Source organism: Mustela nigripes, chromosome 12 (assembly GCF_022355385.1).
Source record: "Mustela nigripes isolate SB6536 chromosome 12, MUSNIG.SB6536, whole genome shotgun sequence".
NCBI classification, from domain to species: Eukaryota; Metazoa; Chordata; class Mammalia; order Carnivora; family Mustelidae; genus Mustela; species Mustela nigripes.
The window spans coordinates 29,472,525-29,499,848 of NC_081568.1; the positions used below are offsets into that span (position 1 = coordinate 29,472,525).

At 49.5% G+C, this 27,324-nt stretch overlaps 1 protein-coding gene across 2 annotated transcripts; it reads right to left on the reverse strand.

Moving 5' to 3' along the window:
- Positions 1-219: 219 nt before the first annotated feature.
- On the reverse strand, positions 220-25,800 carry GDNF (glial cell derived neurotrophic factor). 2 transcript variants are annotated; one of them, XM_059417017.1, is made up of 3 exons: positions 25,728-25,800; positions 20,990-21,088; positions 220-3,401 (listed from the first exon to the last, which is right to left on the reverse strand). In XM_059417017.1, exons 2-3 carry the CDS (start codon positions 21,060-21,062, stop codon positions 2,917-2,919), a joined length of 558 nt encoding a protein of 185 aa, XP_059273000.1. In that variant the 5' UTR covers positions 21,063-21,088; positions 25,728-25,800; the 3' UTR covers positions 220-2,916. The 2 variants fall into 2 exon arrangements, with proteins under 2 accessions (XP_059273000.1, XP_059272999.1); XM_059417016.1 differs by having other exon boundaries at positions 20,912-21,088.
- Positions 25,801-27,324: the final 1,524 nt, after the last annotated feature.

A 27,324-nucleotide genomic window follows, 5' to 3' on the forward strand; every position in this document is an offset into this window, starting at 1 on the left:
CATTGTTTCAAGTTTGTTCTCCCTTGGGTGGGGATCGGGTGTGAGCAGCGGACGGGCAAGGCCATTGACGGAACTGTGGGCTGTGTGGTGGTGAAGGCGGGGGCGGGCTTCAGGTCCAGGGCCCGGCTGATCCTAAATGCTTGGGATGGCCGCCTGGGCTAGCTGTGGTCCCCGGGCACAGGAGGAAAGACAGAAGGACAGGGAGCAATAGAAATGAGTTTTTATTTGTAAAAAGTTACAAAATGATATTGTACAAAAATAAAGTCTGTAGAGAACTTTGGTTGTATAACACAAATGACTGAGACAGATCAGAGAAGTCAGAACTTCCAAAGAAGTGCACTCCCTACCAGATCAGATGGTAATCGCAATGATACAGAAAAATCACAAACTTTACCCTTTTTGTGGATTTGGTAGAGTGATTAGCTTCAGTTAAAACTTGCTTGTGGTGATGCTGGGAACGAGCTGTCCACATCCACTGTGTCCTAGAGCCCCTGTGAACAAGGACTTTTCATGGGAATCGGGGCAGCGGGGGGCGGGGGGGGGGGGAACTGAGGCTGACCCCTGGGGACGCCAGCCACCAAATCTGCCAGGATTGTCTGAACCAGACAGACGGTCCTGGGGCTACGTCACACTGTGCTTCACAAATGACCAGACGGCTGGGTCTGTCACTGTTTGAAGCAGGCTGCTCTTCGATGAGGTCCCCACTCTGGCCCCAGGGGCAGGGGGTTCCTTTTACTTTATCTCCAAGTTGTGCAAGGGGAACAGAAAAGACAGGGACAGAATGATGGTGAACTTGGGTCTTTGGGGGCGTGGGGGAAGGGATGTCTGCTAAATGGTGCCTCTTGGTTACTTTGCAAAATTCACATGATTGTTTGAGGGAGGCCGTAGGTCACTTAATTGCTAAATCTGTCATACTTTGGGGCTATTAGCCACTCGGATAGTGATAGATGATTTCCTTGATAAAAATCCCTTTTATGAAACATGCAACAAACTCTTAATATAGGGCCCAGCTCCTCGTGCCTCGTCAGCTGCCAGACAATCCCACATCCGGGACTCGTGTGAGGAGCTGGTTGTTCCCGCCTTATGCCCCCGCCCCTCCAAAGGCTTTCATCGTACAGGTAGGACATTCTGTGGGCATGAGACTGGGTGTGTGTATGCGGCTGGGTCAGATATCCTCCCTTCTGGGCCACCTCCTTCTGACAGGGACAGCGACCGTTACCCCCCAGGGGACAGCCAAGGGGCTTTTACGGCACCCAGATAGATCCCGCTTCTGGAAGGCGGGCCACGTGCTCCCTGGCTACCCTGGGCGTGAGCACGTTTCTCTAAGAAGACAGTGGTGGATGGAAGGACAGGGGAAGAGTCGGGACAGACCATGGCCGGCTGACAGGATTTGTATCTTACTTTTAGGTCAACACTGACTCCAGGACTACTTACTAAAAGGGATTTAACCTTTCATATACACGGTTATGCATGTCATAGATAGATACACGCGGAAGGGAGTAAGGGCTTACATACAACAGAAAGGGGAGCGTGTGGCAGACCTGCTCAGCGACAGAACAGCGAGGACGTAAAACCAGAGCCCCCGGGTCTTTGCCCACCGCTCCCGAGAGGGGGCCGAACCGAAGCGCTCCTTCTGCCGCATTCCTTTTCTCAAAAATAAAAATAGGGAAGAGGCTGAGATGGGGTTGGGGGGGAGATGAGGGAGGGCTTTTCTTAAAAAGGTAAAGTAAGTGATTTTTGCCTACTGAGAAACTTTTTAATACTTTGAAAAGCATGGACCCTTGTTCCCAATCAAAATTTCCTTTGTCACTTTTCTTTGCATTTTGCGACCACATATGCTTTGGCACCTTGAAAAGAAACTTTAATAAATAAGGGGAGAAAAGAGCAACTCATTAGTGAACGGTAATAAATAACAATAACTTAAATCTCAATAAATATCTTCTCTATATTTCTGTATCTGAAACAGATGCATTGCATCGAGTAGCTTCTCTGGTCACTGGTGACCATGCTTAAACGGAGCTGGGGGGTATGTAACCTCTGTCTCTTTGTAAACCGGCAGGCCCAGCGGGTCCCCCTGCCCCCGGGGCGGCTGGGGGGCCTTCCCCACTTGCTCTCCTGCAAGAATGCTGCCGAAAACCACAACTGGTTTCCTGTTTCCAAGGTCATCAAGGAAATACCTTTGGGTTTGTTTTTAGTCATGAGGACAGCCTTTTTGGTTCCTAGCCAACTTCTTCCTGCCCCACACACCAGGTTCCAAATCCATGACCGACTGACCGTTGGCAAACCAGGCTGGCTTTAGGAAACCTCAGGCTTCAACTTTCAAATTCAAAGGGAACGATCTCTTGTGTCTTTGCTTTTGGTGTTGCGTTGTGTTGTTTTGTTTTTTCTTCCTCCTCTCCGGGGTATGTTTCCGCTGAGTGACAGAAAAATAAGCCTTTCTTGCTTTCAGCAGTAAAACGTCGTGACAAGGAATGACACCAGGATGACCGTTTCCCAGGTGTCTCCAGATGTGTGAAAATAAACCACAGGAGATACACTGGTCTGGTTTCAAGTGCATCCGCAACTGTGCCCGGGGCCAGCCATGGTGGGCTGTGTCTGATGATGGGAAACACCCAACCAGGGACCCCAGCCCTAAGCTGCTGGTGACATCGGCTGCCGGCGACATTAGCTGCCGGCAGGGAGAGTCCAGATGGCTGTTTCCTCTCCCGTCCAGTTCTCTGTAGCTGAATCTCCCTCCACCAGGCTCCCCCAACGGCTGCCTTCCTCTTCCTCCTCCTCTTCCTCCTCCTCCTCCGTCCTCCGCCTCCGCCTCCTTGGTCCTCATCTTCCATTCGGGGCTAACTTTTCCTGGGAACCTTGGTCCCTTTCTTTGCACTGTAGCAGGAATGCAATACACAGCAGTCTCTGGAGCCGGAGTCAGACACACCCACACCTTTTAGCGGAATGCTTTCTTAGAATATGGTAAACCAGGTTGTCATCTAGAAACGATAGGTCGTCATCGTAGGCGATGGGTCTGCAGCAAGCCTGCCCGACTTTGTCACTCACCAGCCTCCTATTTTTGGATAAGTTCTTTAATATTTTGTCGTACATGGTCTCGGCCGCGTCACAGGAACCACTGCAGTACCGAAAAATCAGTTCCTCCTTGGTTTCGTAGCCCAAACCCAGGTCAGTGACGTTTAAATGTATCGCCGTCAAGACACAGCCCCGGTTTCTGCCCCGCTGTCCTCGCCGCCCTTTCCCCCTGGAACCTTCCGGGCTGCCGGCCGCCGCCTGGCGATTCCGCTCTCTCCGGGGTGGCATGGCCACTTGCTTCTCGGGCGACCTCTTCAGCCTTCGGATGGTGGCCTGAATAAAATCCATGACGTCGTCAAACTGATCAGAATAATCTTCTGGCACGTTTGCTGTTCAGCGAGAAAACAGAAAAGGTCACGTGAGACGACAAGGAGATGACAAGGCTCGTTTCAAGTGGGCTTCTCCTGGAAAGTGCCTCCACAGTTAGCCTAGCAGGGACGCCCAGTGGAACCAGCAGCTGGGTCAGGCTAAGTAACCAGTGCAACCTCCCCCCCCAACCCCTACCGGGAGCAGAGGTGAAAATGCACCCTCAGAAGGGAAAGTATCCAGTTAAAAGAGGAGACTAAAATAAATGAATGGATGAATGGATGAGGGAACTGGCATGTGGGGATAGACATACTTCCTTGCAGAAAACAAGTCCTCAGAAGCACATCTTCCATTTGAATAACATCTGTCTTTTCTTTTTTTAATTTTCTATTTTTTTTTAAGATTGTTATTTATCCATTTGTTAGATAGAACACGAATACGCTGAGCTGGAGACAGAGGGAGAGGGGGAAGCAGGCTCCTTGCAGAGCAAGGAGCTCGATGCGCGACTCCATCCCAGGATGCTGGGATCATGACCTGAGCCTAAGGCAGACGCTTAATGACTCAGCCACCCAGGTGCCCCAACATCTGCCATTTTTTAACCAGTCTGTGTTGCAGTTGCTGGGAGCAGGTGGCTCCTTGAAGGCCATTTTTCTTGGCTGAGAATCAGAGCTGGAATAGGGGCTCTCCGATGGAATGAGGAGGCAGCTCTTCTCAGAAGTTGGAGAACTTGGGGTTAGAGCAAGGATTCCCAGTCTCTTAGAGTTTTCTGCTCTGTTGCAGCATCTGCTTTGGCTGATCAAATAAGAGGTGAGGAGCTGTTTGAACAATTTAATGCATTTCTAAAAGAAGAAAGCCACTTAAACCCCTCATTATTAGGGCCTAGAACTCTTATGCTCCCCTCATCCCCATTAAAGGTAACTTAGCATGTTTAGGGGTATCTGTGGCTCAGAAAAAGACACCTCAAAGTAGTCATTGGCAAGAGTGAATGTATTTTGCTGAGACCACGGTAAAGCAGAGAAGGATTACTTTGTGCCTGACTCCTACCAAATTGTTTTGCCGTGGATTTAAAAAAAAAAAAGATTTATTTATTTATTTACTTGGCAGAGAAAGAGAGAGCACAAGTGGGGAGCACAGCAGACAGAGGGAGAGAGAGAAGCAGTCTCCCTACTAAGTAACAAGCCCGATGCGGGGCTTGATCCCAGGACCTTGGGATCACAACCTGAGCCAAAGGCAGACACTCAACAGACTGAGCCACCCAGGGGCCCCTGTCATGGACTGATTGTTAAAACACATATCAGGAATCCTGTGTGTAAAACAAAATCCAGCTAAAGCAATTTAACTATACCAATTGCTTGATTAATTGATAAGTCTATTGATGAACACTGATCTATCTAGATTATATAGAACATATAATCTAGGATACATAGTAATGAAGAGTGCAGATTGTGTGGAACCCCCAGAATACCTCATTGTCTGATATCTGGGATTTGGCTTTGGAAAGTCCTGCTGCCTGGAAGTCACGAAGCTGCTCCCACCCTGGTCTGGGCCCATTGTCTCTGTTGGGATTACCGCAGCCGCCTTCAGCTCCCTCTTTCCAGCCTTACCCTCCTTCAACCTATTTTCCACTCAGCAGCCATAGCTGTTAATGTGGGTCATGTCTGCTCTGCTCCAGACCCTCCAATGGCTCCCCATTTCTCTTGGAGTAACAGTCAAAGTCCAGGCTGGCCTAAGGCCCTCGCTGGCCTAGCCATTCCTTCTCCTCCAGCCTTGGTCACCTCTGATCTCTTCTACTTCTCTTTTCCCTTACTGCCTCTCCTCCAATTTTCCAGGCCTCCTCGCCACTTCTCACACTTAGGGTTTCTCAACATTAGCCCCACTGACATTTTGGGAAGGATCTTTCTTTGCCGCGGGAGGCTGTTCCCCACACTGTAGGTTGGTAAGCGTCATTCCTGGCCTCTAGCCAGGAGATGCCAGTGATATCCCCCCACCTTTCCTAGACATTGCCAAATGTCCCTGGGGGCAAAAGCACCCTGGGTTGAGTATCACAGATCAGACACAAGCAGGAGCTCGGGGCCGTTGTGCTGTCTGTTCCTTCTCTGCCTGTAACACTGTTCCTGCACAGCGCGCAGTGGCTCACTCCCACAACCCTTCAGGTCTTTGCTCAAATGTCACCACCACCAAGTCCAACCCTGACCTCCCTGCCTTGCTTCCCCACCCTCTACCATAATACTATCTTTCAGCGTATTATAGAACTGATTTCTTAAGTTTTTTATTTGTTGTCTGTCTTCTCTGATAGAAAATCAACTCCGGGAGGAGGGACCTTTGCTTGGCTTGTTCCCCCATGGACCCCCAAGCACTTAAAATAGGATCTTGTCCCTGGAAGCCCACCATAAATTTTGAATGAAATAGGGCACTTCATAAGGGGAGAAGAAGGAGTCCTTAATTTTTCAAGGGGACGCTTAGACTTCGGTTAAGAACCACACCATCATGAAATAAACAGCTCTCAGGTAAACAGCCCATGATGTCACATGGGAAGCAGCCATGCCCTGAGTGACACTGTCATTTTCCACCTGAGAGTGAAATATCTAGCTGGCCTGCTTCCTGCAGCAGGCAAGTCTCTCAAGGTCTGACTCCCCACAGGGCTTTTAAGGGGCTCTCTCTGGGAGGACTGGTGTGGGAGGAGCTCTGATTAATCATTTCCTTGGAACCCCTTTCTAACTAAACTTAAGAACCTTTAAAATACAAAAACCTTTAAATCACTCTGTATAAAGAAATGAATGGCTTGAAGAATGAGCTCCTTATGCTATTTGTAATTTTTTTCCAATAATAAGCTCTGAAGAGGAAATTAGATGTGCTCAGTTTCAAAAAACCATTCTTGTATAGAAATCTGAACTTCTAAAATTGATATTTTAGAGGCGATTAATCAAAGTTCTGCAAAAGTCTTCATGTTCCCCCAAAAGACCCTTTGTATGACAAAAGGACTCACGTGAAGGGACCCCCCCCCCCAACTCTATTCAAGAATTCTTGAATAGATCAGTAACTTAAGAACCTGGGGCATAGAAAGCCAAAATTGATTAAGAACTGAAGATTATTCAGAAATCAGGATGAAACCTTACTAAAATCTTAATATAAACACATAGGAAAACATTCGAGTTATAAAAGTTCAACTTAAACTAGTTTAGGGACTCATTAATTTATGCAATGATAAATTACATGCTTTTATATTACAGGAGTTATAATAACAATTTGAATCAGTATTTGTTCTTATTTATTGCCTGATCCTTTCAAAGTTCCCCCAAAATCATTTTCCCACCTTTTTATGACATTTTGACTACATGGCTCTGTCCATTGATTTTGCTTGCAGGTAAAATACAGAGCACCCTGCTAAATTTGAATTCACATAAATTGCAAATACATTTTTCGCATAAGCAGCCCTAAATGATGTTTGCAACATACTTATACTTTGTTATGAGAACGTTTAGTTCCTTTATTTAAAATTCCAATTGGCTTTTCAAGGTGAAGAGTATAGCGAAGAGAATGCACCAGCCACTTATGCTTTAGGGTAAGGTGGTAAACGGATTATTAATCCTGAATCAAAAGGCTTCCAGGAACCTGGGAAGCAGTCAATAAATGCTTGATGTAAAACCGAAGGATATAGCTGGTAAGAACTTTTCCTTCTGGTGGGTAATGTGGAAATATTTATCGAAGCCCCAGTTTTAGGCTCCAAATGATTCTCATTGAGCCCAGAGGGTATTTTTTTCTTTCCTTCTTCCCTTTTTCCTTTCTTCTCCTTAAAAAATAAAGCATAAATAAATAAATAAATATTTAGTTTGCAAGTTTTACATGGATATGAATTTTGGAAACCAGAAAAGGGTAACGTTCTATTTTCCAAGATGGGTCAGGTGGGTGGCTGACATTGCCGCCGACCCACATTAGATTTTCCAAACCACAGAGCAAATAGGCCTGTCTCTTCCAACTAGATTCCTCATTCCAGGCCTCTTGATGCTGACTGAGTTCCCTTATGGAGAGGCGCCTTAATTTATCAACACGAGGCATTTCGGGTGCACGAGGAGCTCTTCACTTCACTGAGTCTGTTCTTAGAAATTCTGCAGAGGCCTCGAACCCCGGGCTCCGGCCAACCCAAAGCTGCCTCTATCTTCCAAGAATTCATGGAGCTGAGGGGAATGTAGGGGATTAGGGTTTGGATTAGTTCCCTAAATTAAAACTTAATGGCATATCACTTTCTTCTGCATCCTATAAAGGGCTTGGCAAAATGTCAGCTATACAAACAGCCCTCGTGAGTAGTAACTTTGATAGTAAAATACTTGCAAACCACAAAAGAGGAGCATCATTTTAAAAAAATAGGTCAAACACTTGCTCTTTTCCCAGACCTGCTTGGAGGATATGTCTTGGAAAATCATGTCTAAAAGCTAAAGTTTTTGAAAAAATCAATATACTCAAATGCATTTAAAGTGACCCTTCAGTATGCAACCAGATATTTTGGCATTATTCTCTTTAAAATATTTTAACTTTGATGTGTCCTTTGTATAAACAGTGCTATTTAAACAAATGAAACCTTGTACTGGGGGAATATTTCTGGGAACAAACCGTTCACAGCAGAGACCTTGCCTCTCTTGATTATGGGGAAAGACAGTAAAGTCACCTCAGGAACAAAGGACTGGGATACTGACCATTTTGTAAAGGTAATTGAGTTTTTATAGGAACAATGTAAGGACACAGAGTACTTCTTGTAATAGCCTAAGTAAAAAGTACATATTCAAAACATTATCTTAGTTAAGCAGGCATCCCATGGACAAAACAGTCTCCTAAATACTAGATTTCTCTTAAGAACAGTACAGTTTAATCAAAGGGGTCCTTTTATATTCATATCACATTGTCTGCCTCTCTGCCCCAGCCAGGCTGTTGAGTGGGGTGGGGGGGGGGTGTCTAAGCCAGCCTTCAGCTTGTCTTCAACCTATGGGCCCCAAAGGGAGGCAGCACAAGGAGAAGACTCCTCCCCCAGCGTGCGAGTGGGCTCTGGGGACAGAGGGAAGGTCCCTGAGGCTCTGAGAGTTCCAGAAAATAAAAGGGGGAGGGGGATAGGGCTAGATCCTGGTACCCACAGTAGCCTCTCTTAGAGGAACAGTCTTCCAGGCCAGAGTCAGCCTCAAGGATGCAGGGGCCTGGGAGAAAAGTCTGTTTCTTGTTCTGGGGGAAGACTAGCGTCTGTACTCCACTGTAAGATAGCCAGCTGCTATGTACCAGAAGAGCAAGGGTTAACACACTGAGGCCCATGGGTGAGTTACTGCATAAGCCAAGGCCACACAGGTCTTATTCCAGGTAGTGCCCCGTGCCAGTGGGTACACGCTGGGGGAGGTGGCTGGGGGAGGTAAGGTCATGGGAGGCTACATCCGGGCTGCTGAGGTGCTGGGCAGCCTGTCCTCACAGGGAGAGCCTCCCCGAAAAGGCTGTCCACAGACAGGAGGCGAGGGGAAAACCTGGGGGTGGGAGTATTTAATCGGATATCTTTACGTGCCTGTACCCCAGATACAGTCCTGCCTGCTCTGTAGAGTACCCACATGCAGAACACAAGTTCTATCTATATACACACACATATGTACATACATGTGTGCATACACGTGTGCACATGCATGTTTATATGAAAAGAATCAGCCTGACTGATAGAGCTTCTCCAGAAAATTCCCAGCCCATGTCATTCTTTGGAATACATTATTTTTACTTTTCAATAAAATATAAACGTGATTTTTCTTTACTAATACTTAAGTACTGAAATATTGTAAGTATTAAAAAACTTAAAAATTCCTCGCATTGCAAAATTTCATCATTCTATGTTTTAAAATAACAGCTTCCTTGATGCACATAAAATATTACCGCTATAAAGGAGAGACGGATGCCTCTTTTCCTACAACATCAACTTTAAGCCCCACAACATCCCTGCAAGGCTAACTAGGGAATGGGTATTATTTTCACTTCACAGATTGGGAAACTGAGGCTCAGAGAAGATGAAAAGAAAGGCCACGTGACTCATAAATGTGGTCTCTTGGTTTAAAGTTCAAACTTAATCTAAGGTTCCATGCTATATCTGTTTCTAAGTACAAAAAAAAAAAAAAAAAAAAGCTTACTACTATGCAGCTTTTTCAGTCTCAGGGCATGTGGTAATTTACTCTGGAACAAGTTGAAGATACGCTGATTTCACCTGTACACATTCACCAAATTCAGTGAGAAACAGACATTCTGTTGGAAAATTCAGCACAAACTGAGTTACGTGAAGTAGATGCTAAACTCGGGCTCCTGCGGGCCACGGAATACAGTAAGTCGTCTCCGGCAAGGGAACAGCCATGCTGTTCAGGGCCACCTCCTGTACCCTGGGTCTTGCATATCACTCTAAGGCAGAGCTGGCAATTTCCCAGTTAAAACCGGAAAACCAGCAGCCAAGGGTGGCGGCAGATTCCGACAGAGAGGCCCCATCTCCGGAAGCTCCTCAAACTCACTCTGGCACCAAACGACGAGGCTCTCAGGGCAGAGCTAGAGAGAACACAGCCTCGAATTCCAGTCTGGGGTCAGTTCCTGACCGTCTGGGGACCTTGGGCCAGTCACTGAGTACTCCTGAGCTCCACCGGACCTTCTCTGGGGCCCTCCCCAGTGCTAACGGCCTGAGATGGGGATGGCCTCCGTCCTGGGGGCGCGGGGGGGGGGGGGGGGGTTGCTGAAAACATTCATTTTGGGTGACCTCTGTCAGGGAGAGGCCCTCTCTGGCTGTCACCCCAGTGGCGTTCTGCCCAGGGCCCCTGAAAGCCCCTGGGAGGTATTTTAAGGTCTCGCAGTTCTTGACCTTTTCAGTTTTCCTCTTGGCTCAGTGCGTTGGTTACATCTGAAATAATCACCACGGCATGTCTCTCAACTCAACATCTTCCTCTGCCCATGCAGGAGAGGTGAAAAGAAGTGTAGAAAGGGTGCTGAGTCTCAAGATACCCTAGGTTCTAGGGGGTTCTCGGGGTTTCTAGGGGGATGCATCCTTACACCTCAGTCTCCATCTGTAAAGGAAGGGATGAAGCTGATGGCCTCGGAGAGGACATACTCCACCAACACGCTGTCAGCCTTCCGTCTCCATCGACGGGAAGTTGAAGCTAAACTTGCCATTCTCTTCAAAATCTCTATTTTATCCATTTCTGTTTTCGCCGCTTCGAGCATGCTTGGGTCATACCCAGCTTATGATTCCAAGGTTCGAATCCCCCACTGTCACTGCTACCAAATGATTCACGGGTCCAGCCTGGCTTGCAAGCTTGCAAGTTGACTCTGGTTCTATTTGACCTTCAGCGACCTCTGAAATGTGTGGTGTTATTCCGCGACCATGTTCTAGTTCTCCGAAAAATTCTACAGAGTTTTGTCATCTGCTCCTACTTATGTGTTAATTTTGCCACTTATTTGAATTAATTAAAAATAAAAAGCCTATGGGTCACTAAGCACCAGAATGCAGATACGTGTCACATTATGTAACGATCACCATCGTTTTCCTATTTTAGACAAAGTACTCTCCCAGATTAGATAGACCGGCCTAGTCCTTGGGTACTCCTGAGTTAACTTCAAGAGGGGTCTATGGCGTCTAGTTCCCTAAGAGTAACTCACCAATTGAGGCGGTTTACTAAGTCACTGTGACCATTGCCAGAGCTATAGTGCATCCTCTGCATGACCCGTGGTTTGTTGACAGGAAGGCATGACATGGGTTTATTTGAAAAGTATTCGCTTTGTAAAAACACCAGTGTTTTGTTGTTTAAAAAAAGCCTTTCTGGATCCTCTCAATGCAGAAGAAAAAGACCCAACTAGTATGCAAACCATTTCAGAATAAACCTTCAAGAAAAAGGACCCTTGAGTATACTCTTAGAAGCCACTTTGCTCATCAAAATGCCATTTTTTACCATCTCCAGCTACTTTGACCAACATCTCACACGAGTATTAGATATACAGTCTTGAACTTTTATCCCACAACTTAACTAAGGAAACCTGCCATGAGGGTAATGGAAATTATTCCAGGAAGACAAATAGCCCCGAAACCTTACCGAGGAAGAGACAGACAGTGTACTCATTTTGCCATCAGATTCTGATTGCCCGGCTCTGATTTCCACCTATGTGGTCCACGCTTTCATTATAGTTATGTTAATAATTTTACAGTAATACAGCACGGCTCCCCTGGAAGGAAAATGTCCATCCTCTTGCTTTTAAGTCACAAACACACCCCACAGGGTGTCCATTTGTTAACTAATCCGTGAACACCTGGCGTGAGCTAAAAGCACTTCACGGTCTGCAGTAAACACCCCCATGCTAACGAGCGCACCCCATGAGCTCTGTGATTGCATTTATGAAAACCTTACGGGAAGGTGAGAAAGTTACCCAGTAAAATGAAGCACTCAAATAGCCACTTGGGAAAAGAATCCCTTGCGGTGTTGAGGCAAGTGGGTTCTGAGGGGAAACTCCAAAAGGACCCTGGGAGCAAAGGAACCTTTGCTTCTCCCCTCCCACAAAGCCCTGCGTGAGGCCAGAGGCCCCACAATGCTCCGGGGCTCTGTGTTCTCATTCCCTCAGACCCTCCCAGGGGCCCACTGAGCTGGTGGCTAAGAGGAACGCTGAAGGTCTGAGGGACTTGGGCAAGCAGAGGACCAGCAAAAGGAGAGGAAAATACAGGGGGTAAAAGAAAAGTGTTCCCTGTCATTTGAACTGGATTCCTACGGTCAAATGTGAGGAGGGACTTGCTATGCAACCCCCCCCCCCCACGTGAAAGAATTTACTGGCCTCTCAAAGACTCTTCATGGAATCAGCTATACAGATCATTCAAAAATGATTGCATTTATAAAATCAGCCTTCCACCTCAGTGAGAGAGGGGTGCTTCTTGCCCATCTCACTCATTTTACTGTGAGGCCACACTGGGACCATGCAGGCATGCGTGGCTCTGGAGGAAAAACCGGTATTGGTGGCTCCTGATGTAGGACACATCATCAGGAACTCAGTATTCTGAGGATTTTTACCTGAATCTCGTAACATGGAAAAAGTCACACAAATCCCAATCGAAGGGCAAGTCTACAAAAGAGCAGGAAGACAGCCTGAACTCTGCAGAACTTTCAGCGTCATGGGAAGAAAAGGCTTGGAGCTATTCTCAAGGAAAATAAAGAAAGGTGATCAATGGGGCATCTGGGTGCCTCATTCGGTTAGGGGTATGCCTTTGGCTCAGGTCCTGAACCTGGATCCCAGGATTGGATCCCAGGATCCTGAACCTCAATCCCAGGACTGAGTCCCAGATGGGGCTCCCTGCTCATCGGGGAGCCTGCTTCTCCCTCTCCTCCTTGCTTGTGTTCTCTTTCACTATCTCTGTTGTTATCTCTGTCTCTGTCTCTCTCAAATAAATAAATAAAATCTTTCCTCCAAAGAAGAAACATAATCATCAAATGCAATTTGTGATTCTTGATTCAGGGGAAAAAACACATAGGATATTATTGTCACAGCTGGGGAAATACGAATATGGATTGTGTATTGGATAACAATATTGTTAAACTACCTGAGACTGATCATTGAACTGTTGTAATGTAAGGTAATATCCTTGTTCTTAGATGGTACAGAAGCATTTGATGTTATGTTTGCAACCAATTCTCAAGTGGATCAGGGGACAAAAATGAAGCAAAATGCTAACAAGAGGTCAGTCTTGGTGAAGGACACGTGGTATTTATTGTACTATGAACCATGTACTATGAAGTCCCATATGAATAAACCAAGATATGCTGAAGTGGGTGGTTGCATATTTCATTCTGGCCAGACACTCACGGCAAGGCTCTGGGCTTCCCCCCGACTGCCTGTCCACCTACCCAACCATATCTTCATCGTGTAATTAGGATCCAGAATTGTGATGGTTGTCATGGATGTATATTCACATGTGTCTTTGAACTAGAAATGAAGTCTTATCTTTTCCGACCAAAAAGTCCATTTATCTGGGCTAATTCGTTTGCTAGTTTCCCATGAATTGAAGAAACTAAATTTGCAGCTCGAAGATTTCACGACAAATATATGTGAAGCCCACCTACAGTTCTCTAATGGGCTGGAAATTACATCTCGTACGACTATTAAACTTGTGATTCAAAATTTTAGGTATCCTCTTAGAAGTGTGCAATAGTTTTTCAACATTCTTTCTGCAGATTTACAGACAAAAAAGATTGAAGACTTTTAAAACCGTGGCTTTCCACCTCCATGACCTTATTAAAGCCATGCAAAAAGTGGGTTTGCCTCTCCTGAGCTAACTGGTAGATTCCCAATAGTGACCCCAGATCTCCCTGTGCAAACTCACTCCTGCTCCCACCGTGGGGGTGACTCTGGCCCTTATGCATTGACCCTGGATTTCCCATGTCAGTGTCTCCTTCCCCAGGGCTGAACAGGACTGCTCTGAGAAAAAGTACCTCCCGGAAGGCCTCCCAAATTCTGTCAGCCTACAAAACATATGAGCAGAACTCACTTGTCCCCACATGTTAGGAAGCCTCTTCTCACAGCTACAGGCATTGGTGGTATTGGCATATGTACAGAAATTCATGTTTCCTCCTTAAAAGCTGCTGATCCGGACTTCAAAGTAGCCACTAAAAATAGGAGCCTAAGCCCACTGCCACCCAAATGGAAATGAAAAAAGACCTTAGGGGTGTCTGAGTTCCTCCGAGGGTTAAGCGTCAGCCAGGTCAGCACATGACCAGCTCAGGTCATGATCCCAGGGTCCCAGGATTGAGTCCCTCTTGGGACTTCTTGCTCAATGGGGAGTCTGCTTTTCCCTCTGCCTGCCACTCACCCTGCTTGTGCTCTCTCTCTCTCTCTGTCAAATAAATAAATAAATAAAAATTTAAGGGCTTAAAAAATTTAATATTCCCTCCTTCTATTAGCTGACTCTTTGGACTTTCTTGAAAAATCTGTGTTTCAGGGTTAGTGAATGTATTTTTAGCAAGCCAATGTTTGTGTTTTCTTAATCTACTAATATGGGAGCACAGTCTGTGTAAAGCCAAGAAATACTGGCTTTGAGGTCAGAAGTCTGAACTCTGGCTTCACCACCTACTAGTTTCGTGACCTTGAACAATGCTCGAGGTCCCATTCCTTCATCTGTAAAATGGGATACAAGTATCTCCTCCCATCCAGTAGAGCTCAAACGTACTCAATTTTTGGACAAGCTACAAAACTTATCCGTTTAAAAAATGGAGTCAACCCTCTGGATAGCCAAAAGGTGCTATGACAATAATTTTAATAATCAGTTTTTATTTGTAGTTATTGACTTCCTTGAGGATTAATACCTTGATTCAACGGTGCCTGTGCCTAGAACATGCCCTTTTTTGTGCCCTTTTAAAACATGAGAACACAATACCTCAAAATGAAAAATATGCCTAATGCTACAGACTCCACTCCCAAGCAGCTCGTGTGCCTGAGTAGCTTTTACAGTGAGACGGCTTTGCAGCGAGAGCCCACAGCCACAGCCACCTGCCGGCTCAAGATGCTCCCGCAGCCCTCCGCTGCCATCAAACACAGCAAACCCCTCCTTGTCCCAGATTTATAGCATCTCATCATCTGGGGATCACCTGCGGAGATCCCCTAAATTTCATACCACTTCCCGCCACCTGTCCTCAGCTCTGGACAGGAGGTCTGGCCTCCTCCTTGGGGTTACCACCTGCCCTGCCCCATATCATGGTCATAAATTTGCCCATGCTTCTCCCTAGTCTGGAATGTGTCTTTTCCCCTTTCCCTTCTCTTCCTAATACCCATCTTTCAAGTACCAGCTCAAATCCTCCCTCTTCCCTGAATCCTTTCCTGCTGTGATCTCCAAATCCCAGTGACCTCATTGCTAAGAATTCTTACCATGACCTCAGCTAATATAAGCCCCTTGATAGACATATCGGTCTGTCTGACAATCCGCCCACCCACCCATCTGCTTCTCCATAGTTTACAACCAGACCATAAGCTGTTTAAGTTCACCATTTTGTCTTTTTGATGCCACACAGCACCTAGTACATGGAAGATACTTAATACTTGCTTCTTGATTGAGCTCAAGTGATTAATTAAAGAATAAGTGTTTTAATTGAATGAAGGTGCAATGGACCATTAAGTACTAAACGAACAAAGATGAAAGGGATGTTGCCGGGGCGGGTGGGTGGGTGGGCTGTCTTTATTTTTATATCACAGAAAAGTAGAGTCTTTTCAGCATAATTCTTAGGCTGTCAGATCAGCCGAAGGTCCTAAGACCGGCCAATCCAAATTAAGCCTGAAATAGATTTCTCTAAACAGCAACAGTGTAATATTGGTCTCCAGACTGGGGCCAGAGTGAGATGCTGGTCTCAGATCTCAAGTGAGGAATCCATTCCTCCTAAAAGGGTCAGACATGAAATTTCTTGATTTCAAAGTCTCATCTCAAAGGGCTGAGTCCTCTTCCAGCTTATATATTTACTTTATCATAGCACTGCTCATTCACATAGGAAAGGAGAAGCAATAGGTAAATGGTGCTTATTCATTCCAAGTTCTACATCTCATAACATAACATTAGATTGGAAAGCTTAACACTGAACTAGCTTCTAGAAACTTCCTTTGCTGGATAACAACAGGCTGAACATTTAGTAAAGTTCACCAGAAGGGTTTTGCTGCGTTTCCAAAACATCTTAAATTAAGCATCTTAAATTAAATATCCACCAGGGATCACTTAAAGCAGAAATACTCAGTACAGGTGGTCTACAACCCACACTCCCCTATCACTTACACATATGGGTCTGCCTGCCTTGGCTCCCTTCTCCCCAGTGGGGGAAGAGGGTCTCCCTAACATGCCCATGGGAAGCTGGTGGGGAAAATTCCACAGGAACTCCATGGGCTCAAGAAAATGGGCAAGGGAAGGAGCTGTGAAACCTGGGAAGAGCCAGGGGCCTGACCTGGGGAGCAGAATCCCAGGCAAGGTTGGCCTGACCAAGTGTTTACCAAATGACAGACTTTGGGGCCCCAATTTGCCTCCTTGTAAGGCTTGCATTTCTTTCACTGTCCACACTATGTTGTGCTGCTTGAAATCCCACCATTTAGAGCAACGTCTTGGCAGAGGCTGAAGGAAAAGGTGGCAGAAAGGCTTTCATCAGGCTGTTGGAAGAAGGAAGATGCCCCTAACAACAGCAGGGTTTACTTATCAGGCACGGGCTTTACAAAGCATTTTCTCCTTTAACCCTCAGAGCAACCCCAGGAAAAAGCTGGAATAACAACCCTGTTTTCCAGGTGAGGAAACTGAGATTTGAGAGATTAAGTAAGAGCTGGTTGTGTGCCAAGGCTGGGACCCAAACCCTCTTCTGATCCAATGGTGGGAACTGGAAATCTCGCTTGTTGGGACTCCCTGATTTCTTGCTCTGTGCCCTCTTTCTGCAACTTATGGGAACTGGCACCCCGGGAAGAGGCTCTAGCCTAATAATACTGTGAACTGTATTTCAGTTATATTATGGTTTACACCTAGATTTGTGTGGGCTGGCCTGGGAACTGGATAACTTGATTGATAAAATTGTTTCCATAGGAAATTTCATGATATGCTACCCAACTGGGGGAAAATAGTCTCATTGTATTACAGTAAGTTGTGTATTACCTGCAATTATAATTTAAGAATGCCCAATCTTTCTTCTAGTTGGCCTCTGGTCACATAAGAAGTCTGCCTTCCTGGTCCAAGGCTGTTCACGTTTAGTTCTGGTTCATAGTACTACTGGATTGTACCACTGCTGGACATACTTCCACTAGATAGTATGTTCCGTGTAGGCAGAGACTTTTGCCTATTATGTGTACCAAAGACCCCCCAGCACCTAGGACAGTGCCTGGCCCCCACGGGCACACATGAACTATTTGTTGAATGAATACATGCTTTCAGATTGCAAATTTTAAAACCACATGCACTTTATGCTTTTGCTTGTGAAACGCATTTAGAGCTGACATCTAGGGCCAAGATCTGACGTACAACTAAGATGAACTAACCTTTAAAAAATTCAGACAACCTTGTGCAATAGGCTTTTAGTCGCTAGATGAAGACCTTCCTCCCACCTAAAGTGTTTTCCCCTAAGCAGTCAAACCGAATGCTCTGCTCTGTGTCTCCATGATTGGGGAAACTCTGGTCCAGGTTCAGCCGACCTGCCTCCCACCTTTGTGGAGCTCTTACACTCTGTGCCAGCTGCTTTACCATGAGGAGGGGAAGGAGTTAACTGTCAGCTCTACAATGCTATGAGGTCTGTAAATTTCACCTTCTGGGTTCCTCCCAGCCTGCTCTAATCACCCTTTGGAGAAGATGTTGGCAAAAAGCAAAATACAAGAAAAAAGATCACTAAAGGGAAAAAGATGTCCTTGGATGCCCCAAAGGGAAAGCCACAAGTCCTTGAGTTTAGACAAGTTCACAGTTGCCACAGGAAGCAGCCACATTTACTTTATAGTGAACCTGTAGGCAAGCAAGTGAGCCAGTTATGCATTCTATGTGGGTAGTTCACCCTGTGAAAATGCTAGGAACAGAATTCTGGCTGTTTTGTTTACACTAGAAGCAGCAGGACATCTGCAACCTCAGGGGTGAGGGTGTGAGGCTAGCCCCCTTCAAATAGCACAGGGTGCTTAAGGTGGCACAAAAGCAACTTTGCTCAATCACTAAGTACAGGCATTTGAAAAGTGGAGGGACCATTTTCCCAACGCAACTCGTGACTTAATGTTTTTGTCCATAAACGTTAACCAGTTGCATGGTGTACAGTGTGCAGGATATAAATGTCAGCACCGTGACGGGAGTCTGCTGACCCTGGTTGAGCCTTCGAAGTCTGCACGCTGTCATTCCTCTGCCTTCCCTGCACTAACAGCTTGCTACCGAACTGAACATACCTGGAAAGCAGTCAACTTGGCTTAGAACGCAGCTCAGTTTCTCTTTGGGAACGTTTCTGTTTCAAGTGTCCTCTAGGATCTATTGGGTCTTCTAGCAGATAAAATGGAATTGGGTGTGTTCTGCTAGTTCAAATGTAAACAGAGTAGTAGGAATCTTGGCCATTGATGACTTAGCATCAGTTCTGGAAAAGGGAAGTAATCTCCCTTCTCCCACCTGTCCCTTGTATACCGCCACCTTGCCCTCATCAGTAGGATTAATGCTACCGTGCTTGCTTTGTCACTGGTTCTATCTTACATGGGGCACAGATTTTCTTAGGGTATTATCAAACAAAATGTTTCAACCCTGACTACACATTAGAGTTACCTGGGAACATCTAAATCTCCCAATGCCCAAGCCACACCAGAAACCAATTAAATCTGAAGCTCTCAGGGTGAGGCCCAGCATCAGTGTTCCATTAAGGATCCCTGGGTGATTCCAGTGAGCACGGGCTCTGTCCTTCTGAGTCTTTTCCCAGAGGACAGTGAGGGCAGGACCATGAAGGCCAGGGGACCAAGTCTTATAGCCACCGGTGTTTTGGAGTAGAAAGGCCTCCCCTTACTGCAAGGTTGTAAACTGTTCACGGAGTTGTAAAGTATGTATGTAGGTTGGCCAAAGTCAGAATTAGTTAAAAGCAGAGCCAGATGGGGCACCTAGGTGGCTCAGTGGGTTAAAGCCTCTGCCTTCAGCTCGGGTTATGATCCCAGGGTCCTGGAATCAAAGCCCTGAATCAAGCTCTCTGCTCAGCAGGGAGCCTGCTTCCCCCTCTCTCTGCCTGCCTTTCTGCCTACTTGTGATCTCTCTCTTTCTGTCAAATAAATAAATAAAATCCTAAAAAAAAAAAAAAAAATAGAGTCAGAACCAGGGGCGCCTGGGTGGTTCAGCGGGTTAAGCCTCTGCCTCAGGCTCAGGTCATGACCCTGGGATTGAGCCCCAGGTCCGGCTCCTTGCTGAGTGGGGAGTCTGCTTCTCCCTCTTCCTCTCCCTCTGCTCCTCCCCCGCTCATTCTCTTTCTCTATCATAAATAAAATCTTTTTTAAAAAAAAGAGAAAGTGGAGCCAGAATCAAGAGCCAGTATTAAATAAGCCTAGGTAGACAGGTAGCCTAAGTAGTTAGATTTCCATGAATTAATCAGCTTCATAATCAGGCACAGTCATATTTCTCCTGAGCTTTCTGATTAGAGAAGTATTGTCTAACACTGTGTTCCTGTTCCTTTGGCCTAGGCTGTTAGAGTGAATGAAAAGCCACTTACTCAGCTCTCATGGGTACTATTCTGAAGACAATGATACTAAGGGGCATTTTAAATTTAGGTTTCTATTAGAGAAACTTTTATGTACACTAAGGTGGATATTCATGGCTGAAAACGAAACCTTTAAAAATAAATTTATATAACTAATTGACAGAAACTCTTAAAACAGTTACTTTAATTTCAAGACATCAACCATGTTCTTTTGCTAGCCTTAAGTCACTCTTGAAGTCTTAATTCAGTTTAGAAAATGCACTATTTCCTCTTTCTTGGGACTTCTAGAAGAAGAGGCTTTTATTGTTGTAATTAAGCATAAAATAAACATCACATTTCCTGCACTGCATTTTCAGCTCAAGGCCACTAGGTTTGGGAGATTCACAGCTGACTTTCAGGGTTGCTTCTCCTGTGCCTAGGACTTAAGTTTGTTTTAAGTGGAAAACAGTTAGTGGGATAATGGAAGGCCATAGTGGCTAGGGTGATATCTGGGCTACAGCTCACTATTGCTTTTTGGGGGGTTGTGTCAAATTTTCTACATACTTCCCCCATAACCTTTAACTTATAATGTATGCACATACCCTGTTTGATGCAACAGATAAACTGAAGAGCCTAGGACAAATTATATCAAATCATAGTTGACATGCCCTAATAGAGGTCTATCTAAAATATTTTTGAGAGGTAAATCACAGATTTTTATTTATTTATTTGTATGTTCTTTTCTTAAAACTTAGTATCGTCACGTGTAGAGCCAACTACAGCTTTTCCCCCTAGTCCTAGCTAGCACTATTTACCCTTAAGCCTTTCTAGAACCGGAACTTTTCTGAACAGATTTGACACTGCCCAGATACTTGTTCTGGAAATCGAGGCCCTTCTGTGTTTTCTCTGACTCGGGCTTGGTTTTGGAAAACCTCAGCCTCTTCCCTTGCAAGGGCAGTTCAGGATGGAAATACAACTGTTTCCAGAATTCAGCACAGCCAGGCACACCCAAACGGATAAGAAAGGAAAAAACAAAACAAACCGGGAGTGCGTGTGTCTGTTAGGGAAGCGGAGAAAAGGGGACAACTGTGTCTTTTCCTGCGGTGCTGGTAGTGATTGGGGGGAAATGTTCATCCGAATGCTAAACGGGTAGCAAAAAAATGTGATACCCTCTGGGCTAAACAAACCAGCACGTGTCCCATACGGACGGGGCGTCAGGGCTTTGGGGCAGCAGGCGACAGGCACACCCTGGGAGGGGGGCTACCGCGCGGGCGTGGGAGGCCGTCCCGCCGTCCGGGCTGGCTTGGGGTGTGTGCGGGCGGCGGGTGGGGGTGCGTGGGGGTCCGCCGGCGGCCCCCCCTACGCGGGGAGGGAACGGTTCTTACAGTCACGGCTCAGCGCGAAGGGTGCGCGGCGGCGGCCGGGGGAGCGGTCTTCGGCGGGCGCCTCGGGAGGCCTCTTACCGGCGGGCAACGGGAAGGCGGACGCGGTGTGGAGCAGCACCAGGCAGACAGCCACGACATCCCATAACTTCATCTTAGAGTCCCGTCCGGCGGCGGCACCTGCACGGGCGGGGGAGAGGACCGGCGGAGGCGCGTTAGGCCGGGAAGCCCAGGGCGCGGCATCCCCGCGGGTCCCAGGGCCCCGCTCCAAACTCGTCACCGCCCTCCTCCGGGAGGGCTGCAGCCCAGCGCTTCCCTGGGCATCCCGCGCCCTCCTTCCAAGTCCCCAACTCACTCCCCGGTCCCGGGGGCGTCCCAGGCGCGGCTAGGTCTCCGCCTCCAACCTACTACCGCCCTTCACTCCTGCCAGCGGATCCCAGGGGTCAGAGTTCCCTGCCGGGCCGGTGCCCCGGCAGGTACCAACACGACGGCACCACAATATCTGGCTAACACGACGAAACCCGTACTGGTGTCCCCACGGCCCCATTCCCTCAAGGGACGAGGGGACAGCCGTCACCCTGCGTCCTCCGCCCGGTTCGGGGCTCTCCCACCTTCCCGCAGCTCCCAGAGGTCCCGGGAACCAACCTTCGAGCCAAGCAAGCGGTCAGCGTTTCATTTTACGAATAAAATCAAGGACCCTTTATCCGGGGTCCAGATGTTGCGGTCAGCTCGCTGGGGCAGGCTTTGTGGCACCCCTCACCCCGCCCGCGCGCTTCATTCCTCCCACTTATTTATAGAAGTTTTCTGTCCCTGAAGGAGTAGTAGGGACTTGGGGACTTCTGGCCTGTGTGGGAACACCTGCGTTACGTTACTTCCCAAAGCATCAGCTAGGTTTAAAATACTACTTCCACCTCTCCAGGTTAGGAACATTAACGTATGAAAGACCTAGGAGAGCATACAATAAGCGCCCAATAACTGCTTTAGCATTGCTGTTAGGTAGGGTTTGCATTTGCCTTGACAATTTTAATGTTTCCTTCTATACCGGAACACCCTCTATTTCACTTTTGTAGTTTTGCGAGATTCTGATCCTCAGTCCCCTCTCCCGGCTCAGAGGAGTCTCGAGCTCCCCACGCTGGGTATCCAGGAGGATGGTACCCTGCAGCGCGGGCAGGGGAAGGCCTAGACCACCAAAGGGTGCGGAGTTGGGGCTCAGTTCTCTCAGCGAGGGGGTTCCGTTTAGCTCCTCAGCCCTCAACACCCCCAGAAAGGCGGCCTACACCAGCGTAGCCGCGGGCGGGGGCGAAAAGGCACTGTCAACTCAGCGCCAGGCCCCACCCAATCAGGGGGTGGAGGAGACCCAGGCACTTCGGGGTGTGGTGTTTCCTCGTGTCTTCCCAATGCCCGTGTTCCAGTTTTCAAGGAAATTAAGTGGAACCTACGGGATTCAAGTAGTTAATTATGCCTCCTCCTTCATATACGATTCTAAGGAAAATCTCCTTGAACTTTCTCCAGGAAGGAGTAAGACAGTGTGCAGGTAAACGCAAAAACTTGGGCTCGGCATCTTTCGGGGACTTCCCAGGCTCACCGCCTCCCGTCCCCCAGCCCTACCCCCATCTCCACCCAGAACTCCCGCCTAGATTCCCTCACAGGCCACCCGGGGAAGCGTTTAATTCGGCCGCCACCTCCCACCGCTGCGGAGACGAGCGTATTTTCCAACCCTCGGGCGTCTGTTAGCTACGCAGCTGTGGGCCTCGGGGTATTTGCAGGAACTGGGAACTCCGGGCAACCTGCAGCTAGCTCCCGGCCCCTCTAGCCCCGCGGGCAGGTTTACAAACCCGGGAAAAAGCAGAGGCTCTAGATTCGGGCGCCTAGGCCCAGGGAACACTGCACCGAGGCCGTGCAAAAGGAGCGCACGGGAGAGAACTGGAGGGGACACCAGGCCTCCCGCCCCCTCGCCGCGGTGCCAGCTCTAGGGTGCGTGCGAAATGGCTGGCGGCCCTGAGAGGCAGGGAGCCCCGGGGTTAATGCGCCATTCCAAATCGCGGTGCCCGCCAGCAGGAAGCGACCGAGGCACCAGATTTCCCTTCCGCATTAAGAGGGCTTTTCCTTTTTTTTCCTGCTTGGCCGAGGAGAGATTTTTAAATTGGACGTGGGGATCCTCAATTAGAAGTGTGGAGAAGCTGGCAAAAGAGGAAACAGTGGAAAAGTCTCCGCTTCGCCAGAGGAGGCTCCCGGCTCCCGTTCCCGCCCGCGGCCGGGTGCAGCGCAGGCCCGGAAAGCGCTCCCCCACCTCCCCCGCGGCAGGGAGGGCGCATTCCTCTCTGCGAGCACCGCCGGGCCCGGCCCCACTCGGAGCGGCTCTTCAGTTCCCGGTATTTGCTGGGCGGAGGAAGGAGGGGGTTTGGGAGCTGAGCACACACAGTGGTCTGTCTACAGGGAAGCTTTTCCCAGGGCCCATCTGGGCGCCCCCCTCCAACCCCCCGCCACTTCCCGGTTTGTCTTTTTATCGCTTTCTCAAAGCACAGCTGCAGGACGCGTTTCTGCTGCAACCCGCCGCCTTTGCTACGCGCGCGAATTGCTTAGCGCGCTGCCACGTGCGGTGACCACGCTCTCCTCCCGAAGTCGGCTCCGCCAGGTGCCCCCGCACCCATTCTTGTACCCCACAGCCTGCTCCCCCCATGCGCCCGGGACCAGTGCGCCCCGCAGGGCAAAAGGGACGCTTTGCGGGCGCCCGCACCCGGCGGTCCCCAAGCCCGCAGCGGGGGGAAAGGGCGCCCCAGAGGGCCCCAGTGCCCGCAGAAGCCGCCGCTCACGGTGGGGCGCTTCTGGGTTCCCAGCACCAGGGGGCACCAGAAACCGTCCGAGTCTCGTGGCGCCCACGCGGGCGAGAGGCTGCGTCATTTTAAGTATGAAATCCGTGAACAAGCACCCCCGGCCCCCCCATCCTCCCCAAATCCACATTACCCCCCAGAACTTCCGGATGTGCTCACCAGCTTGCCTGCTTTTCAGGTTCCTACCCTCCATCCTCTCTCGGTTTTTCCCTTCCCACCTCACCTGATCTGGTTTCTCGGTAACCTGCTTTTAGACTTTCCCCCTCCCCCAATTCCCGCGTCACCATGACAGCTTCCCCCGGGGTGAGCGCCCCCGCCAGTGCCCCCGCACCTTCCTCTGTCTGGCAGGATGGGTGGTTTGTTTGGGCTTTGCCTTCAAGATTCAGGTCTCAGGGAGAGAAAGGGGAGGCGTGGTGGTGGGGGGCGTGCTGTAACTCGGGGGTTTTCTTTTGGGATAGGGACAGAAGTTCCTGAAGGATGTACTGCTTTTCTTCACTGTGCCTCGTGTCCTAGCCTGACGGAGGACTTATTTCCCCGTAATTGCTGGGCCCAAGACCAGGGTAAATAAAAAGTGGACATTTTCTGCACGCAGCTCTGGGGGAAAGGTCTGTCTGGTAAGGGTCCAAAGACCAGGTTCTAGGTCCCGGGGCATCCGAACCCCTTGCAAGACTGGGCTGGGAACGTTGCGGGCCCCCTGAACACCTGACACTTGTTGAAAAGGCGATACTGTCCCCCAACACCCCAAAAGCGAATGTGTGGCTGAACAGTGAGGGTGACAGTTGGTCCCGGCAGGGCAGAAGCCCAGCAGCTCCCACTTCGAGGGCTTTGCAGGAAGAGGCGCGTGCATGGAGTTGAAAGCTGCATTTCTTCCTCGGAATACTTAAGCGTATTTTCAAAATACTGTGCAAGAGTCGAGCACGCTCTAGCACACCGGCGTCAGAGGCCGGAAGAGTTGTGTTTGTCCCCGCCAATGAGCAAAAATGTTGGGAGCAAGGGGTTGGGCAGACCCCCCCCCCCTCCCCGGGGCGCGCACGTCGGCTCTGCGGGCGGGTTTGCTACAGCCAAAACTAGGGAGGTGCCAGGAGGCTGGGGGTTCCGGTGAAAGTCCATTCCCCTCCCCAGCGAGGGTTCGTTTTCACCGGGTGGGGCTGGTAAACCAAACCACGGCGCAGTCAGCCCAGAGGTGGTGCAAGGTAGTGGCGGAGGGTGTTAATGGGGAGGTGGCACAGAGTTACAGGACGAAAGAGGTCATTAAAGTGATCACTTCGATGGCCTAGCGCGGAGACTTTGAGGAGTTTTAATAACCTGCTCGAGGTGAAGACCCAAGTCGTGGACTGTCCAGGCAGTCCCTCTCTTAACCTCGACGGGCATGGTTTTCTGAGGTTGCGGGCATTAGGAAAGTGCAAGCGACCGGGTTCGAAAAGGGCGAGGAACATAGCTTTGCAAGACGGCGCCCGGAGGACGTGAGCCCACAGTTTTTAGGCTCTCAGCACCTTTCAGAAGTCCCTCCCCGGGTGTGCGCTTTTCCTCGGAACATACCCCAACAAGCTCAATAGTAGTTACATGCCCGCAATGAGATCTCTGCAGTTGCACGTCCAGAGAAGGCACTTTCTGGTCGCGGTGTGTTCAAAGATGACCCCAAACCTGCCCGTCCCAGGACTTGACCGAAGAGAGGCCCGAGGAGCCAGGGAGGGAAACTGAACCTCTCGGACATTCTGGGGTCCACAGGCATCGGGGCACCAGATATCCTTGCCCACGTGGAGAAGGCAACCGGCGTCTCGGCAAGGCCAGCCCCTCTCGCGTCCAACTTCTCTTTCTCCTCTACCCTCCCGGTGCCTCGGTTCGATCTAGTCTTTTCTTTCCGATCTCACCGCCTGCTCTGGGGTCCAGCCGCACCCCCTCTGTCTCCCGCGCCCTGCAGGCCGCCGCGGCCGCCGGCGACTCAGGCGCCACCCCCCTGTTCCACCCCGGCCCGCTCTCCCACTTACCTCGGATCCGGTCTCCGCAGACCCCCAGTTGGACATTAACTCCAGGAACCCCGAGTCCCAGCCAGGAGCCCCATCCGGGCCGAGGGCAGGAGCGCAAAGCCCCGCCCAACTGGTTAGGGGCACTAATTCGCAATCTTGGGGCAGCGAGGGTGCGCAGGAGGCGGTGGCCAAGACTCCCGCCGCCGCCTCGAGAAGAGCGAGGGATGCCGACAGCTCCCCCGCGGATGCCCTGCACCCCCAGAAACCGAGGTCCGAGCAGCCGCCGCTGCCTTGCGTTGTGGGGTGACTCGGCTGCGCGCGCCGCGCTCTTGGCCGGGGCTGCGCGGGCCCGGGGCGCGGCGGGCGGCTCAGCTGCTGCTGCCGCGCTCTGCGCCTTCTCGGGGCGCAGCGCCTGGGAGCACGAGATGGGCCGGGCTGATGCTGCTGCCGGAGCTGAGGTCTGGCCTGGAAATCCGATCGAGACACCACGTCAACCGGCGCGGGGAGTCCCGTGAAGACATGAGGGCGCCAGGAGCGCAGGCTGGTCCTTGAGAGCCCGGGCCGGGGGGCCGGGGTGGGGGAGGGGAAGCGCGGGGCCCCGAGAGGGGAGGGGTCGGGAAGCGGTTGTGAAGGAGGGAAAGGAGAGCAGTGAGGAGGCGCCCGCGCTCCCGAGGAGGGGACTCGGGGTGCGAGTGGGTGACGCGAGGCGCTCCTCCCCGGGGTGCAGGGAGAGCGCTCAGCGCGTGGAGACGCTGCCGGGTTCGCGTCTCCTCCTTGCCGGGTAGATCCGAAGGAATGTGTGGAGCTCCGCGCAGACCAACCGAAGGGGGCAATCTGAACTTGACCGCGGTGTCGGCGCCAGGCTTTGCCCCAGCGCCCCGCGCTATGATGGAGGGCGCTCCGTCAGGTGGAGGGTTACACTGGGCTTTCCTCGCGCCTGTCGAAGGCTTTCCTTCCTTCCCGGGTGTCTAGCCCTGTCGCGTTTCTGCAGGGCAGAGGGCAGTGGGGAGGAGAGGAGCGGCTTGCCGGAGTCCCCCTCACACTACGAAGGAGAGATGTGCGGCGGCCTAGCCTAGGAGGCAGAGTGTTTGCCAGGGGACGCTGAGAGTAGGGATGAATTTATAGGACTCTCACTCTGTGACGTGCCCTCCAGTGGCTTTTCTGATTCGCTTTCTGACCTAAACACACATTAGTTTAGTCCCCATGCTAGGGCCAACACGGTCTCCAAATACCTGCTGGCTGAAGTCAGAGGCTTTGCATATCATGTATTACATGGCAGGCAATGAAGAAGGCTTCTGAGGCTGGCCGGCTCCTCAGTCCTAGGCTCCATTTTCATGCTGTTGTAATATAATATCAGACGTGGGGTAGGCACATACATTCAAAATCCCAATTCCAGAGGGGTAAGATCATTTTATCAGGAACAGGTCAAAGGAGGTTGGGCTAAACCTTCTTTTATCCTGATTTTGCAAAATGTGGATGGGAAACTTAAGCAAGCACTCCATTGGATGCTGAGTTTCCAGGGAGCTGAAGACCCAGCTCCCTTTCCTGATCTCTGTGAGACCTTTGAAGCATTCCTTTTGTTGGTTAGCTTACCACCAGAAGCAGCCAGAGCCTTCTT